A 19,238-nucleotide genomic window follows, 5' to 3' on the forward strand; every position below is an offset into this window, starting at 1 on the left:
CCTAATTAGGTTAAACATGGATCATGAAGAAAATATAGTATGATCAAGGATAAAGAATTAAAGATTGATAGGTTACAATTCTAGTAAGGGAAACACATTGATTGGCTGTTAACAGGGTCAATAACATATATTTAGGGTTTCACCCTTTTTGGCTCGCAGGAAAAGGTTGAGATCACATAATGTAAGGGAATTAATGATTGGCCAATTAAAACAAGAAAATCATAGAAGGTCAAATTTAGATTAACATAAATATGACCCGGTTTCCCTCACATGGGAGGTTACCAAAGGTTCTCCTAATGACCACACAAGGTTAGGGTTTCAAAGGTTAGGGTTTCAAGATTAGGGTTTCAAGAATTCAACTGGCTAGGGTTGAGATCATGATGATGATCATAGATCTCAAGGAACAAGATGAGATCATGGAGTGGATGGTTGCAAGAGTGCAGCATCTTCTTCCTAATCTCAACTACGAACAGAATTAAAGAAAGAAAATCAGAGATAGAAGAAAGAGTGAGTATACACATACCTTTGCTGCAGGAGGATGAAGATTTCTTCAAGTCTTGTGAGAGATCACCAAGGAATGCAAGGGAATTGATTAGATTAGGGTTCTAACTCGTTCCAGAGGCTTAGGAGGCAGATGAAGCGGAGTATTCCCGAGATTAGACTTAAATAGAGGATGTTGGTGCAACCTAGAGGGGGGGTGATTAGGTTGGAACTAGTGGATTGTCCCAATTTTTCGGTTTGTGCGGAAATACAAAGTAAATTGAAAATTCAAATGAAATTAAACAATACAATCAACCACAAGACAAGTATTTTATAGTGGTTCGACTTTGCAAGTCTACGTCCACTCCTCTCTTGGCCTTAAAAGAGTATTCCACTAGTGATTCTCTTTCAATACAATGGGTAGAGATCAAACCCTTTACAATCTTTGTTACGGAGCAAGAGCACCCTTTACAATCTTTGTTTATCTTAGGGCAAGAGCACCCTCTTCAATCTTTGTTCACGGGCAAGAGCACCCAACCAATCTTTGTTCACGGGCAAGAGTACCCAAAACCAATTCTAATCTACCTAGACTAGAATTGAAAACATTTACAAGAGAAGGATGTTACCTTAACAAGAGGTGTGACACTTTACCTCTTGTGTGTGTGTGATGCAATAAGAGTTGTATGCTCAAGATATGAAATGCATGCACCACCAAAGCCTTCAATCACCTCAAGCTTGACTTCCACAAGCTTACTTTAACACCTTGGTATGTTCTTCAAGGTTGGGGAGAAGGTGAAAGGCAAAGCACAAGGCTTTCTTGCAATTTGAGAGCTTTAGGATCACTTGGGGAGTGGGTGATCAAGTGTGAGTGTTGTTTCTCTCAAATGAGGTGAATTGGGTTTATATAGAGCACATTTGAGTGCCAAAACCCAATCCCAACGGATAGAAAACGGACACATTTTTGTCCTGTTTTTCAGCCCAGACGGACGTCCATCTGGTCAGACGGTCATCCGTCTCAAAAGTATCCGTTGCAAACAGCTGTAGAGGATATTCTCTTTAAACTAGCCGTTATAGTCAAATCTAGGCCAGACGGACGTCCGTCTGCCCAGAAGGACATCCGTCTGCCCAGACGGTCATCCGTCTGGCCTGGATTGGCTTAGACGGAATTTCTCAGACGGAAATTCCGTCTGGCCTTCTGTTGTTTTCTGAGAAACAGAGTTATCAGTACAGACCAACATCCGTCTGCTCAGACGGCTGTCCGTCTGAACTCTATTTTGCTGGCTTAAGTTGGGGCTGGGACATGGCTTAGGTTTTTGCACTTTTTGGTCAACCCTAAGCATTGTACACCTCACTAACATGTCCTAGGTCACTCTAGTAATATGAATTACATATAATTGATGCATTTACATGAATGTGTATGCGAGAGTGTCCTAAGCCCTAATTCAACCTAAGTCTTGATCTTCGACTTGATCTTCGACTTGATCTTCGACTTGATCTTCGACTTGATTTTGTGCAACGGTCTTCATGTCCATCTTGGCATGGTCATCTTGACTTAGACTTCATGTCCATCTTCATGTCTATCTTGGCATGATCTTGGCTTTGACTTGCATATGGCTTTGACTTGGAGTTGGTCCACTTGTTCTCATCTTGAACTAAAACATCATAACTCAATATAGCCATTAGTAATTCATGCTTATTATCATCAAAACCAATAGAGGCTGATGTGGAAAATTCTGACATGGCATTTCCCAACAGAGGAAATAGAACCAAATTGGTAAATTCAGAACCAATTGGTCGATTGATTGGTCAATTGGTTCAATCGACCAATGAGTCGACCAATCAGAATAGCAAGGTTCAAACATGGATTCAGAGGGCTATAAAGGGTCAAATTGAGTGAGGTTTTCTTCTATGAGTCAATAAAGAAGTCTAGTTTCCAGAAATACCTTCATATTAAGCATGGGAGTTCATTAGGTCTAGCAACTAGGCTCACCTTCTTCGATGCGCAAGCAGGATTTGCCAGACATAGTTCAGCAACTTCGGACAAGGATTTGGAAGGTTATATGGGGTCAAATTGAGTGGGGTTTTCTCCTACAAGTCCATCAAGAAGTCTAGTTTTGGGAAATATATTCATATTTGGCACAGGAGTTCATTAGGTATTTCAACTAATTCACCCCTCTTCGGTGCGCAGATTCAAAACTAACACTGACAATGCTCTCAAGTGAGGGGCATCATCGTCAATGTCCATGGGCTTGGGCTCCGACACCAAATCATAAACCAAAAAGGTCTACAAGTCTCTTATTCCCCCCCTTCGGGTCTTTGGACCTACAAACATAACAGATTCCGGGCCGGGTCAAGGTTAGGATAAGGCCGGACATTACAGATCTACCCTAAGGGAAAGGTCTGGCATGACTTCCTAAGGCTTTCAAAGATAATAATACTGAAATCAAGGTCCAACTTTAAGGTATAACATTTAAAATAGCCCTTCTTTACCCAAAACAGATAGGGTGCCCTGGCTAGGTTTGGGCTGGATTTCACACTCAAGGAGTGATGCAACGGTTGAAAGCCCAAGTTAATCAAGGGATAGGATGGAAGAGACGTTTCAAATTCCAAAAAATGCAGGATCAACGGTCAGGAGATAACGGCACTTCAAATTCGAAACTTGAAGATTGACCTAAGTTTCTACGTGGAACAGTGTGCACCTGATATGAGGATACTGCCAAATACCAACCGTCGCACCAATATTAAATAAGAAAGTATTTCCAATTTCTTGGGAAGAAAAACTTATACGCGAATACGAGGAAACGTTTGGGCTTCGTCATAAAGAAGGAGCAGTCGGGAGATAAAGTTGTCAAGTGTCATAAAAGGTTCGGAAGAATCAAATTAACACTCCTAAATGCATCTCTCTGATGTCCCGAGCGTTATCTTCAATTAAGGTGCAAGTTTATCTACATGATAACTTATCTCATTCTTAAATATCTCTTGCGTGAGGGAATAGACAAATCCCTGGATACGATATGAGAAAGTATTATGGCAATCATTGGAAGATTTCGAGGAAAAGGAGGCAAATTTCTATTTCATTATAGAAGGCTGTGGGGTGCCAACCCTTACGCAAAAAACAATAAAAAATAAAAAAGAAAGAGATGGCTTCCTATTTTTCTTTCTCATTGTTGGCCGAAGGATCTTTGCCTGTGGCAGGCTTTGGAGGTTCTTCGGGAAGAGGCGGTGAATCAGTGAGATACTTCTCGATGTCTGGATCTGCTGGAATGGGATCCTCTTCTTCCCAAACCCAATGGGGGAAAGGCAGTAAAGCTTCTCAAAGATTTCCTTGTGACACACGCTCCAAAAGGGAGTTGTGTCAAAGGAAGGGTTAAATTCAAGAATCTTTTTCCAAACATCATTCTGCCCCTCTCAATAAGCTTGAAGGTTGAATGAACCCATCAGGTCAGTAAAAGGAACGCTGTTCAGATACTTCCGAATGCAATCCCTCCGAAGATCTTGTGAAAGATGTTCAAGTTTGCTGGGAACCGCCATCTTCTTCAGACGTTCGTTATCCTTGGCTTGAAACTCAAGGCTCTCAGCACACGCGGTAGCAAGATTTTTTTGCTTCTTGGCTTCGTGTTCGGCAAGCAGCAGACGACTGATCGACCAATCAAGTTCTTTCCTCAAAGAACTAATGGCCTTATCATTTTCCTCCTTTGACTCTTCGGCTGTTTTCTTCAACTGGTCAACCTCAGAATTGGCCTTTGCCAAATTCTCTTCACAAGACTACAACAAGGAGCCGCTACCACCAACTCGGCTCAAGGCCTCCATATGTTGGTAGAAGCTCAACACGGCATTCCTAGGAAGGCAGAGGAATTATCAAAAATCCCAAGAGAGACTACAAAGCAAATAGTAAAAGCTCAAGAAAAATGATACCTTGTGGAAAGACGAACCAGAACGTCGTCTTGCAGGTTTTCTAAGGCCTGCCGATCGGCAGGCATAAGGCCGAGAGAGCTCCATTTGGCAGCCTTCTCGTGGTCCTACATGACCCAGTCTGTCACCGCCAGTGACCATTGAGGGATGAAGATCTCCTCAAAATCTTTATTCTTTTTGGATTTCTTCAGGGCAGAAGCATCTACCGAGTCATGCTTCCTTTTGGTTCGAACGGGAGAGGGGACTTCGACCTCTTCAACCATTGGTTTCTTCCCTCTCCCCGAAGCCTCAACCACTGGCTTCAAGTTTCTTGTACCTTTATAAGAAGGGTCTTATGGAGGCATGGAAGCCACCTGTTCTGCAATCAATGCTCGAGGAGACCGTTGCTCTGCAGTCACAACGGCCTTGGCAGCCTTCACCCGAAGGTTGTCTGGATTAATTCTTGGAGTCACTACAAAGAAGGACACAAGTCAGAAAGTTGAAAAAGTTCACAGTATATTCAAGAAAGCAAAACATGGCAGTTAGAAAGCTCACATTGAGCCAACCCCCAGTATTGAAGAATGGAGTTGTATTCCATTTCATATCCATGTATCTCTTAATACCATGGAATTGACTTGATCTTCCTGACAACAGCTCTGTCTTCTTTGGATAGTTGAGGGACCCGGTTGCCCTCAGAGTATGAAGTATACAGTTTCCAGGTGGTCGAAAAGTTAAGGTCTGATTGAGGCGCTTGGCAGAAAAAATACCATTTGCGGCACCCTTTGTGATTGGAAGGGCAGGTTCCCCTGGCAAGAAGGCTGCCTGACCAGTCAAGCTCAACTTTGTTGCACTTGGAAAGAACAACCCAACCAGGAGGATGGAAAAGAGAAAGAACATGAAAATGTACAAAGAGAGGAAGAGAAGGTGTGATGCCAAGTTCAAAACATAAACCCAAGAAGCCGATGATGAGACGCCAGCTATTGGGAAGAAGCATGCCAGGACATATATCCCAGTGATTTAAAACAGCGGAAAACAAAGAATTGAAGAAAGGAAAGCGAACTCTGCTCTCCAAAGTATCTATATACAGGGAAAATTCGCCAGGAAGGATCGAATTAACCCTCTCATCAGGAGTGGGGGCCCTTGGAAGGTTCTCCTCAGTAAAGGAGGAAGCCACAGAACCAAGTCCATCAGTGGACTTGATAGGTTGTTTAGACTGCCTAGAGGATTCGGCAGTCGCTCGTGGAATTTTGGATGGTCCAGACTCAGGAAGCGCAGAAGGAGCCTTACCACTTTCTTCTGCCCTTTTTAGTTGGCTAACTTCTTCGAAGTCACGCCAAATGGCAGTTAAGGTTTTCTGGCCACTATCCGATTGCTCAGGAGGGACTGAGGCAAGGGCCTCGTCACCAGAATCGCCCTTACCAGTGCTAAGTTCAGGAGGAATTTCAGAAAAAACCCTACCACTTTCCATTACTAAAGTGTGGTTGTGGTTTTTAACAAGAAAAAGAAACCTGGAGACGAAAATAAAGATTGCGAAAGAGTCAGTAGACTTACTGAATCACTGAAACAGAATGCTCGAGAGTGAGAAGATCGTTAGAGCACGAAGAAGATGATGAGGTTTCAAACTTCTAGACAAGGAGAATGAAACCTACGAAGACAACGAACCGCTTTTAAGCACTCGCACGAGTGATCGAGGACATGTACGATCGAGATGGACTCAACATCAATGATCGAGATTTAGAGACGGTTCGAAAGTTTGAACTCAAGAATCAAAAACAGGCGCTCAAAAATCGTCGTTTCGATTTCGTGAGCAACGATAGTTTCGGCTGCAGAGGACGCGTGGCGTCACCCCCACAAAAAGTGAAAATACTCACAATGCTCGAGGAAAAACCGATACAGCCGCATTAAATGCGATATGAAATTTAATGAGTTGGGGATTATGCAAAACTATTGTTCGACAGAGTACCCAGTTAAAAACCAAGCCCTCGGGATCGTCCCGAACCTGGTTCAACCTTGGTTCGATCCTCGATCCCGGTCTGGACGAAAGGAATCGACTCACTTCCGAGCGAGCCGGGTCCAGGAGATAGCTTGCTGAGGAAGAAAACTAACTCAGTCACAAGCACACCCTAATCTGCTACGATCGGAATGGACTAATCGTCAAAGAAATAGATAGCAGCATTTTGCTGCTGTTACTTATCGCTATTATATGGATAACCACCATATAATGATCGTATCATCAAAGGAGTCATCTACTAGTCTAACCTAGTAGGGATCTATCACTCAACGAATCTATTCGTTAGGATCTGACGACTATCCGAAGAAGGCTCAAATGCATCCAACGAAGGAGATTCGAAGGTACACTCTATATAAGACATCACCTACTCACAAGGTAGGGGACGGATACAATCTGAATTGTATTCTCATTATTCATTCCTTAGCTTTATGCTCCAGTAGAGCCATTTGTGATTAAGTTCATCAACTGACTTGGCCTTCGAAGGTGGACTCCCGATCCCAGCGGTCGGACCACATCTGACGTTTGTTTTTGCAGGTCATCCACAGGAGATCTAAGGGCTGAGTAGATTTTGGATGCATCATGTCCTTACCTTAATTAGCTTCTATGAAAATCTGGAGATCAAAGGGAATGGTTCCAAAGTTAACAAATAAACCCCAAACAACTGTAAATATATCATTAGGAAAAAGACCTAGAAGATTAGAAGTCAAACGAATCAAATTGGACGAAGAACAAAGCTACTGTCAGCCTTGGTTGATTGGGTGGTAGCTTGGTCCAATCAACCAAGCAATCGACTAGATGAACAATATGCAGCAGATTTCAGAATTTTGATCCGGAACTCATCTTCCGGGATTCAAAACACTCCGAAAATTCCAAGGAACATTAGGAACAGTAATCTAAGACTAACTAGCATAGATTAAGCACCAAACAATGATGAAAATCATGACTTTCTAATTTGAAAACATGACTTTCTAATTTGGTAAAAATCATAGTTTTCAATGGAAACAAACTATGAACTCAAGAGAGGAACTAGAGATGATAAGATGTCATTCTAGTAGAACATAAACAGTAGATCATACATGAGTCTACCATGAAAACAGATCTAACATGCTAGAAAAATCAAATCAAAGGAATGATCATGGCTTCATGAAGAAATCATAAGAATCATGGTTAAAATCAAGTATGAAGATCATTCGAATGAATGAAGATTCATTCCCAACCTTGGAGACAGTAGAAGAGGTGTTTGCAAGGATGCAATACCTTCTTCATAATCACAGTTCAGAGATTAGATCATGGCAAGAGTAAATCAGCAACAAGTATGAGAGATTACTAACCTTCAAGAAGAACAATCGATGAAGAACTTGTGAACTTGCAAGTAGATCTTCTTCAACACTAAGAGAGGCTTTGAGAGGGGTTCTCCACATTCTCTAAGGGTTTTAGAAACAAAAGAGGCTAAGAAACATGTAATTCTAATATATAGAGCACCAAAAGACCTAAACAGAGGATCTTCAAAGATTTGGTCCCTGTTGGTCGATTGGCTGGTTGACTGGGCTGGTCGACTGGCCCAGTCGACCAAGCATGTCAGCAAGGCCTAAACAGGGATATCAAGGTCCAAACCTCTTCCAAATCCAATGGGCTTCTCCCAATTCAACATATGACGTACCTTGTATAGAGGTATGCCTTCAAATCATGTCTAACTAGACTTTAGGTCCATCAACTAATCTTATCTTCATCAAGGTGCAGTTTCATTTCCAAATCTGCCAAAGCTTCCAGTATGGAACACCATCATCAACTTCCATGGGTTCTGGGTTAAACACCATGTCTTCCATAGAGATGGCCCATAGTTGACTTCTTCCTTCACTTCGCGTCTTCGGACCTACAAACAACAGGGTTTCCGGGTCAAGGCTAGGGCTCGATTTCACAATTAGGGTCATAGCATGTGCTTTTTCAGAAGACTTAAATTGTTAATCAATAACTTTCAATAATTCTTTAGCCTTGGTATGCCTTTCGACAGAACCACGAATACTAAGAGAAAATTTGGTTTTTATGTACATAACGCTAAGGCGGTTGGACTATTCCCAGCGATCATAAAGATCGTTTTCTTCCTTAGTGCTAGTATTAGTAACTGGTAGGTGGTTCTTCTTTCGGATGGGATAGTCAATGTCGATCCACCCCAATTGAAGGAGAATCAACTCATTCCTAACTTTATAGTTGTCACCCTTTAGTTCAGGAACATCACATTTAATATCAGACATATTCATAGGTAATAGAACTGCATAAATGACTTGAGCCAAATAAATATTAATCATAATTTACCAATTTAAATTAAGGAAGAATATGAATCAAACAATATAAAAAAACTGCCTGTGGGCTAGGTTTTCTAAAATAAATCCATATTAATTAATGATGAAACCAACAAATCATATTCATTTCTGAATTCCTGTGGGTAGATTAAGAAATATAAATTGTTGTATCATCCTAATTAATCAAATTAATATAACTGAAGTTCCTGTGGGACAAATTCCATTATATTAATATACTAATTACAATGAATGTCATATACTTTATGCGATTTAGAGACTCTTAATATATAATTTAAATAATTAAAGATGTTGTAGCTAATCTTTAATTAGTCAAATTATATCGATCAAATGACATTTAATTTTATGCATGACTACATATATAAAAATTACATGCGTCAATTGAATCATATACTGAAATTGCATACGATCAGATAATTATGCATAAATAATAAATGTCATAATTCTATTATGTATAAAATGACAAATATTGGTTCCAATATGCAAATATTAGAAATATTGTATCCAAATTAAAGGCAAATTAAATTAAATATTGCTACAGTGAAATCAATATTCCTATTATTTCCCTCAAGAAAATTATTATCACAGTATGTGATAATACTTTGTATTTATCCCAATATTGGGATCATAACTTGTGAAATACGACAGCTGAGACGTGTCATATCAATCTACATTCCAACTGACTCTATCCTATACGATGATGTCAACCATCACATAGGCTAGGGGGCTAGTGTTACGAGAGATACACAAATACGGGACGCAGACTGGTAATTAGTTGGATCTTTGCCCGAACAATGCACCTAACAAGATACTCGGCTAGTTGGTCGGGACTGATCTCGGTCACACCAAATGAGTACGGTATGTTCCATTTGCGCAAAGGCAAAAAAGGTAAGGATAACATAAGCGGCAAGTCCATCCAGGGACAACTGGGCATGCCTGTAATCGAGCCCATGGTCGAGATCCTATCGCGTTTAAACAAGGTAACTTATGCACTATTTAACAAGGACCCACTCCTTGGGTAAGAGACGAACATTTTCTAGTGAATTCCTGAGCAGCGCTCGCTCGAGACCTTAATCTGATCCTCGACTACTTAGCCATCAAAGGCGGTTGCCCAACATCCTAGTTTGCCCGCGTCTAACCTCTTTTGCAGGTTTACCATCTTCTTGCTTGGGAGATTCCTCGGGAGATACCCACTAGATCGGGGCTAGGATTAGATCTGAGACACAACAATGTGTTCATGTTCTATTAAAAAAATGAGCAAATTGCACTAGCACCCCAAAATGGAGGCCTTAAAGCACTGACACCTCACTTTATGTTTAAAAATCATGGAGACCCAAAAATTGGATTTTCATTGGATATATTTGTCAAATTTATCACTAAAAACAATTAAATCACTATTTTTTTTTTAAAAATATCCCTATAATAAACAATGTCTGAAAGGTTTTCAGTGACAAATTGGACAAATATATTTAAGGAAAATTCAATTTTGGAATCTTTGTGTTTTTTAAACATAAAGTGGGGTGTCAATACTTTAAGGCCTCTATTTTGGGGTGCCTGTGTAATTTGCTCTAAAAAAAAATTAATAGTCATGATTAAGGACGGGTCTAGAGAGGCTTACAATACGATCATCAATTGATCCACTTAGTCATACGGGGTTGGGTACAAAACTTTACGCACGAGTTTGGGGAAGAAATGAGAACAACTTTTGCATCAGATTGGGTTGAAGTCCGAGGGGCACTCGTAAAAAAATATAAAATATTACAATAAAATTTTTATACCAAAACTTATAACCAGTAGGAGGACCTCTTGCTAAAGCCTAAGAGGATGGTCATTGGCTCATTGCCAACTAAACAGCCCTCGGATGGTCTGTCCCAAGAACTAATCGAAGAAATTGATGGACAAACAATTCTGTCTCGGTAAAACAGGTGGAAAAGTCCTTCGACATTATCAAAATAAAAGCTTTAATTCGGAAAAAAGAAAACCCTTTCTACGGTTGCCAAAATCTCTTTTTTTTTTTGGTCTAACTGCCAAAATTTCTTTAAAATTAGTAATTTTTTTTTTTTTTTTTTGTAACAAAGGCGCTTTTTATATATAGGGAAATTGGGGTTGGGGTAATTACATATGCCACCGGTAAGGATTGAACCCACAATCTCTCCACTGAGAGGTGAGTTTTCAACCACTGCACTATCCTTCCATTGGCTAGTAAAAACTTTCTTGTCACAAAAGGACTTATTTCCCAATTGTTTATTTCCACGTGTAGAATGACTGAAACAAACTCTAGTGTGGGCCCTTTGAAGCCAGCTTTTTCGATTAAAATACAGAACCTCCCAACTTGCAGACTTCCATTCTAGGAGAAACACAATCTTGGGAGACGTAGTAAGAAATCGTCGTCGAGCTATGGCAGTCGCAAACGCTCTCATCTCGTCCTCAGTTTGTCGATGTAAAGTTTCGCATTGTAGCTTGACTTCTCAGGTCTCACCGTTGGATGTTTCTGTGTTTCCCGCAGTTTCTTATGGACCTGTTCAATCTGCAATCGGTTTCTCAACAAGAAAGTAAGAACGATCTTTAATTGCTCCTCTAAATCACCCGATTGTTTGATCGCTTTTCACTTTTTGTGCTTGTTTTCTACTCCATTTCCCATTGATTTTATGATTTACTGGTTCCCCCAGGCAGTGGTTTTGGCTGGTTAAATTAGTCCAACACTTTGATTAGTTGTGGAGTCAAATGGAATCTTGGTTCGTATATCTCACAGAAATAAAGAAAAGAAAATAAATTCTTATCATTTTTCTTGCTATCATCTCCCCTCAACTAGTCTCCTGTATAGCTTGTGAGTTAAGACTTACTTTTATCCGGCTTCTTTTTTTTCTTCTGTTGGGGGAGGGGGCTGCTGGGTGTCGTCACGGCTACTGCATATTTCTCTCTTCTTTTCTTCGTAAAGTCTTTCTCTTCGTGGACAAGGGGCTGGGTTTTGTGTGACTACTGCATATTTCTATTCATTTCATTTAACAAAGTTGTGCGACAACTTGTTCTTATTACTGAAGGTATAATGGTTTCGTAGGAACAGTCTGAGGCTGCAAACTTCTATTAATTCTACAGGTGCAGTGGGAATTTCCTCTTCGGTGAGTGATAACTTCCCTTCTGCAAAGAATTTTCGTAGCTTTACTTTTCTATATTTCTTATTCATTGAGTAGGAAAGGAATGGAAGTAGTTGTTCGGAAACCATTTTTTTTCACCAATTACCTTTACATTTATAGTAGTTTGTTTTCAATTATTGTTTGTTGTACTTTATATGTCAGATGCTGTTGAAAGTGTTACAATCCTGAACTTTGAATTAGTTTGGAGAATATGGATTACACAATAGGGTAGCAAAGTCAATCTTCATAATTGGAATTTGCATCTTACCTCTGAGCTATGCATCTATTGGTTGTGGATCACCGATCCCCGCTATCATTTGTCATTTTACTGTAGTCTTGCTTCAACATCATCTTGATGTCTATACACATGAGGATCCTAGTAAGACTTTATGATTATTGTCCCGAAGGACTATTTACAAACATCAAGTTGTGTATTGGCATATAGATATGTACTTTTATTAATAGCATGGTTCATCACTGATCACGGTAATTACCAATTATTGTCATCTTTCATGGGTAGGTATACCTTTATATTAAAGCACCCCTACTTGTCAAGGCACTTTGGCACATTTCTGGTGTCACCTTGGTATCCTTGCTTGTGATGTAGCCTTAATAGAATTCAAGGCTGACAGCCAAGATCTTGTAGCTGAATCAACTCGAATTTTGGAAATCGAAGGATTACATGAAATCCAATCTTAGGGAAAATAGGTCTTTGTTAGGGTTAAGCAATGGAAGTTCTAGAGGAGAATGATAGAGTGTGCTAGGAATAGGTAACAAACGAAGGATTTTTTTCAAGTTGGAAACAATTCTAATTGATAGATATGGGTATCTTGAAAACAAATTAGGATTTTGGGGTCTTTGAAAGATGGCAGGGTAATCAGGAGACGTAATTGTGGTGGTTGGATTTGCTTGAAACTTGGAATGGATGAAGGTTTTGGTGTGGGATGCATGTCGTCCAAATATTGTAGGATTCCTACGGTTAGATTGGATAGGTTTTAGGTTTGGGGGGGGGGGTAACCTTTCTTGGGGAATTTGGACATTCAAGAGAATGCTTGGATCTAGGGTTTTAGAGATTGTGCAGCCCCAATTGAACGAGGGTCACTTCTTCTAAGATCTTTAAGAGAACCCATTCATATGGGCCAAAGAAAGGGTTTCCTAAAATTTTGGCTATGGAATATGGGGGTCTTTGTGATATACATTGTGATGGGAAGAATTTTCTAGTAGGAATGGATGTGGTTGGTGCCTTCTAAATTCGTTGGTTGGGTTTATTGAAACGAAATAGTATCAAGGATGATGTGGTGTTAGTTTTGGAGAGATTAAGTGATGTGAACACAAAGACTTCCCCTGGCTGAAACCACAAATGGGGCCCCCAGGATGGCTCCCAAAAGCCACCCTAAGCTGGCCAAATCCCTTTTGGGGGGGTATTTTAGGCATTTGCCCCCCTTTTTGAGAGCTAGAATCACTTCAAACCGTGATTTGTGTATTTGATTTTATTTTGAGTTCCCAGTTTGAGTCAAGTTTGGTTTGTTTAGAGAGTCTAGTTTGATTTAAAGTTGTTGCTTGAGTCCTAAGTTATCTAATTAGCATACGCTTTTAAAGATAACTTAAAGATGTGTTAGTAAGATTCTAATCCTAGGGTTGTTGTCTTGTAGTAATTTGGTTCCTTTATGAGTGTGATGGTCCAGAGTTGGGATCCTTATCTTTTAGGCATTCCCAACCCCAGTTAGAGTCTTTTGTTTTTAGGCTATAAATAGCCTATTCATGTAATGTAACTTTCAGTTTTAATGATTAAAGACTATTGAGTGTTTATTGCCTGAGTGGTTGGCAAAGTTCCTTTGAGGGGGACCTTGCGGTTGTCTATTAAGAGTATTCTAACCTTCCATCCTCTGTTGCAATCAAGTATTCAAGCCATCAAAGCAATCAAGCACAACATCCTTCATCTAAAACTAAGTACAACAGCTCCCCCACCCCTTCCCCCTTTCCTGCTCAACCCTAGAGCCTCTCCCCTCTCCACCGTAGCCTTACCAGCCCCTTCCTTTATTGCCTAACCTAGAAAACTACCTGAACCCCTTGCAAATGCCCCTTGCCCCTTTCCCTTCGATTTCAGCCTGGTTTTCCCCGTCTACCTAGCAGCCGTAGCCCTCCCCCTTTCCCCCTTCTTCCTTGTGACATAGCTCTCCTTGTTAAACCTTGTTTCACAGCCCCTTTTAAGCCCTCCTTTCACCTCCATTAGGATCGCATTAACCCCAAGAGCACCCTATTATCCCTACTTCCCTAACTTTTGAAAACTTGCACTTCATCTTCTATCTTGTGATTCTGCAAACATTTTGAAGTTCTTGTGTTGGGGACCTCATCGGGAGGTTGCCCTATTTCTGCCCCAAATCCAGGCTTGAACCATGATGCACGTTGGCTAAGGTATAAGGAAATATAGTGGCACCATTTCCACAGGTCCGGACTTTTGGAGTAATGGCAAGCACTTACAAGTGGTGTTAGATACAGCAGGTCGCGGGTTCGAGTCTCCCCACCGGCACTATTTGGGGAGGGGGCTTTTTGGACCTCGTCGGGATTGAGGTCAGGTGTCCAAAGATCTCGCCTCAGATCTGGGGGGATTGTTAGGGTCCTTGTCGGGGGTACTAAGGTTGCCCTAGGTCTGCCCAAGACCCATGGTCGAACTGTGATGTATGCTGGCTAAGGTATAAAGAAATATAGTGGCACCATCTCCACAGGTCCGGACTTTTGAAGCAACGGCAAACGCTTGATCCTACATCTTGAAATTTGATTTGTTCAATCAATTTCTAATCTGATTGGTAGAACATCGATAGAAATCAATTTCTGTGCAGCAGAACCAGCAAGGATTAGCCTTTATTTTCCCCTTGGCGGAACCCTCTAAAACCCAAAAATCTGAATCCTGCAGATACCCAGAACCTTGTTCACACTGTGACTGAATTCTAAAGTGAGAAACATCCTTTGAAACCCTAGAAATTGCATTCTTCTTTGCTGGAATTTCTTGGGCAAACCCGATGTCTAGGGGAAGTACTAAAATACCTGTAGCCCTAGACTTGGTTTCCATCATTTAGAATCATGGGATGGGGTAGATTCTTTAGATATGGGATTAAAAGTTATGGGAATGGGCAAAACTTGGAGATGTATGTAACTTTATAAAATATATGATCTCCTTGAGTTTGGTTGGGTTAGGACTTAGGATGATGATTAAGTTGGAAGATATAAGGGTTCTGGTTTTGGGGGTTCTAGGGAGTACGAAAATTCAAAAAAAATCCATATCTTGAAATTGGATGGTTAGAATGGGGTTAAGCTGAGATTTAAGGTCACTAGGGTTTTGGGGGGGGGGTGTGGAGCGTCTAAAGTGTGGGACAAATATAACGGTTAGATTGGCGTAGATCTGACCTTAAATTTGGTTTCTCGGGAACTTCAAAATAATAAAAAGGGTGAACTTGGTGCCAAAGGCTTTTGCATAAGCAGAGTCTGAGGGAGCATGCCGTGGCTCAAGGTCAGTTTCCAAAAATTCAAGAAAAATTGAAGAACTGTGGTACAAGAAGGGGATTGATGTAGGTTGCTAGTAATACTTTAATGGAGCCTTGAGGATGGAATACTCAAATGGAAAATGAAGTTTGAACTTTGATCTTCATACAACGGCATAGTAGAACCCTTCTCAGCCTTCGATATTCAATTCCCGATTGACAGAACCAAGACTTACTAACAAGCATAAGAGGAATTACTAAAAGAGAAGCTTTCCTTATTCAATATTTAGTCTCATCTCTCCCCATTGAGTGAAGGGGTCCATTTATACATAAGATGCTGGAGTCCTAATCTGGTTTGGACTCCAACCTGGACTCTAACTTGAAATTAGAAACTAACTCAAAATACATACTAATTAACTTAGGCTATGACACCCAAAACTGGAATAAAAATAAAAACATGAGAAAAGAGTGTTTTATCCTCATAACTATTAGACATTTACATTTTTTTAAGCAATTCATTAAGATATTTTCGTACTTCCCTAGACAGTGAACTTTTGGGCCCATAGGTAGGTCCATTACCACACAAACAAATTAAACAGAGACCTAACACCCATCTATCAACCCTAGGTTGATTTCAAAGCAAAATAGGCCAACTTGATGCTAGATCTGCATCAGAGATATTATGTGGGTGAATTTTGAATTGATCCTACGTTAATGGTGGTGCTAATGTGCCCTTAGAGGAAAGTGATTCAATACTTGGTTGGGCTGGGCAGAAAATTCACTAGAAACATTTTGCTTGTGTTCTTCTAGAAGCTTATGTTGTGGAGTTGCAATCCTCCAACGGCATCAACTTGTAGGGAAGATGGTCCTTCTACCTGGATTGATTCGACTATCAAAATAATGGTTTGGATATTACATATTAAACCTCTACCAATACCTTGGATATTACACACCAAGGAGCATATGAACCTGGATATTGCTCACCAAGGTTCACCTAGATTTCAAATACTAGGATAGTCTCATGCAGAAGAGAGAGAAGCAGCAGCAGCTTTGCCAAGCATTTCAATAATTTCGTCTGCTTTAGTCTTCCCATCGTGCGGCACAAGGGGGTCTAGATGGTCAATACAAGTCCTAAACCCCTCTAGTATTGGACCCAAAACTAATTAAAATAAAAACTCTTCCTCCCATGTGATGCAGTTCCAGCACCAAACTGGGTTAGGCCTAGGGTTGGGTTATCTAGGTATTATGCTTTCATTGGATGGATATCCTTTGTAATCGGCCAACTTAATGGACCCATTTTGTTGGTACATGACTTGAGACAAAATTCCCATACTTCTCTTTAGTGTTAACAGTAGGCAGTGGCAAACTTTCAATTCTGCCTAACTGTTAGTGGTCTTTTCAGTCCCATTTTCTCTATTTTAGCTCTTCTAAGCATCCTATGGTTTGTTTGAAGTCCCATCAAGCCAGCAAGACCACGAGTACCAATAACAAAGGAAATTGAATGAGACCATCTAAGGTAATTTCATCTGGAGCAGAAAAAACTCACGATCCCTATGAATGGAAGACATGGGAGACTCTTCAGATGTACTAGACAAGGATGTGGGATCAACCATAGCAGGATCAAATTACTCAAGTTTACTCCCTGAAATTTTTAGAATTTACAAATAGCTCTCTGAAACTATTATAATATACAAATAGGTCCCTAGAACTAGTTGAAGTTACAACATACCCCATGGAACTATTTGAATTTACATAAAACCCCTGATAATATCTAAATTTACTAAAAGATCCCTAGAACTTCTCAAATTTACAAAACAGCCCCTTGCAACTTTTTAAATTTACAAAACAGGCCCTTGTGAACTTAGAAAACATTCATTGCTACCTGCGATGCACCAAGAACCATTCTTAAGCATCGTTGAAGACTCTAGACACATTGGAGGGTTTGAATGTAGTAGACGATGGGTTTAGAAGGCTATTTGGGTGAAAAAAAAAAGAAAAGAAAGCTAAACGCCATCGCAGACTAAAAAACAAACAGAATTAAAAAAAAAAAAAATCTTATTTCTAAAGTTCAGATCATCCTAGGAGAGTTTCAAGAAGTAGCGACACTCCTAGGAGTGATCTTGAGTAGGTTGGGGACTAAAAATGGGCAGACAATGGCCCTAGAAGAGTTAGAGAGTTGCAGCGACTCTTCTAGGATTAATCGCTAGGTTTACAGAAGGGGTATAGGAGTTTGATTGGGGCTAGAATGGTTCTACAAGGGTAGGTGATGGTGGTTATGGGTGACTGAGGAGGTAGGAATGAAGTTACAGAGGTGAGAGATGGTGGTGGAAGCTTTTCTAGTTCTTTGAAACCTGCGATGGCCTGCTGTGACTTGCGATCGGTTGTTAGTGTCTCAAGTCTGACATGGCTCTGATACCATGATGTAATTTGGAGAGATATTGCTCAAAGTTATTTGATTCATAGGCCCCAATAGGGTATATTTATAGTTACATCTAGTTAAGTCCCACTCTGAGTAGGAAAAGGAAATACAAAACAAATAGAAATAAGAAACTAATTCTATACGTATTAGGAAATGGAATACTATTCTAATTAGAAAAACCTTAGCCCATACTTTCAAAAGAATCAAAAGGCTTTAAACTAAGTAGAACGAAGATAGAATATCTAGTTTGTAACTTTGGTAATGATCAGACAAATGATGAGGTGATGAAACTTGATGACAAGGAGATTCCTCAGAGCAATTGTTTTAAGTACCTTGGTTCAGCCATAAATAACAAAGGTGATATAGAGGATGATGTTTTCTGAAGAATTAAAATAGGGTGGATGAAGTGGAGACGTGCATTTGGGGTCTTGTGTGATCAATGCATTCCTTTAAAGCTTAAAGGAAAATACTATAGGACCGTTGGTCCATCAGTTATGATGCAGTGTAGAGTGTTGTTGGCTGTTAAAAAGAATCATATAGATAAACTTGGTGTGGCATATATGAGGATGCAAAGATGGATGAGTGGCAAAACTAGGAAGGATAAGATAAGGAATGATCATATTAGAGTTGGTCCGGGAGTAGCTCCAATAAGATAAGCTACGAGAAAGTCATTTGAGGTGGCACGACCACGTTCAATGGAGGCCTGTAAATGCCCTTATACGAAGAAGTGATATAATCCAAATTGAAGGAATTAGAAGAGCTAGGGGTAGATTCTAAGATAACCTTAAGAGAAGTGGTGAGAAAGGATATGCATTGCTTAGGCGTCGTGTCTAGCATGGCCTCAAACAAACCTGATTGGAAGGCAATAATCCATGTAGCCGACCCCATTTAGTTGGGACAAGGCTTCTTCTTATTGTTGTGGTTGAAATGGGTCTTACCAAATGGATCCATATTGGTTCAAATCCTGGCCCAACTATCTATTGCTGCTAATTCTCATGCCCTTGAGAAATTCAATTTGATCATAATTGTGGATTTGCTATACCCTGCCATTAACAGAGCTAATTGAGACCCAGCTTTATCTGGTTCTAAAGTTCGACTAAATTTCAACTGCTATGGTGTTGGGATGCAAATGCCTTAATCAATATGGATTGGTTGAAGCACATTTGACAGCTCTTTCTAGGATGAAACATATAGGCTCTGATATTTATTGGATTTCCTTTGAGTAATGACATAATTGCATCACTTTTCTTTCTCCCTTGATGTTTATTGGATGTGAAGTAGGCATATATAAGTTGTTTGATTGTGTCTGAGTTTCTCCCCAGGATTTTTATTGCCTTCCATGACAAAATGAATAGTCAGTGGTATTACTTAATGGCTGTCATGATAAGCTTATCTTGATGGCCAAATATCTTCCACATGGCAGCTTGGAGATTGATGTTCAAACGTTGTGCATTTGTTGCCCATATCACCATCTATCTGCCAAGTTTTCTGCCACCTGGAAATATA

At 40.2% G+C, this 19,238-nt stretch overlaps 1 protein-coding gene across 4 annotated transcripts in view; it reads left to right on the top strand.

Annotated features, from left to right (window-relative positions):
* Positions 1 to 11,047: 11,047 nt before the first annotated feature.
* LOC149024213 (ACT domain-containing protein ACR12-like) overlaps positions 11,048 to 19,238 on the top strand; it is a 63,647-nt gene continuing 55,456 nt past the window's right edge. For 2 of the 4 annotated variants that reach the window (XM_089144527.1, XM_089144524.1), the window contains exons 1-2: positions 11,048 to 11,252; positions 11,759 to 11,819. In XM_089144527.1, coding sequence (XP_089000653.1) covers positions 11,098 to 11,252; positions 11,759 to 11,819 — 216 coding nt within the window. In that variant the 5' untranslated portion in view covers positions 11,048 to 11,097. The remainder of the gene's footprint in view (positions 11,253 to 11,758; positions 11,820 to 19,238) is intronic. The other 2 variants (XM_089144528.1, XM_089144526.1) reach the window with 1 other exon arrangement.

The sequence above is a fragment of the Hakea prostrata genome, chromosome 2 (genome assembly GCF_041222555.1).
Source record: "Hakea prostrata isolate BN-2017 chromosome 2, UWA_Hpros_2, whole genome shotgun sequence".
Lineage (NCBI taxonomy): Eukaryota > Viridiplantae > Streptophyta > Magnoliopsida > Proteales > Proteaceae > Hakea > Hakea prostrata.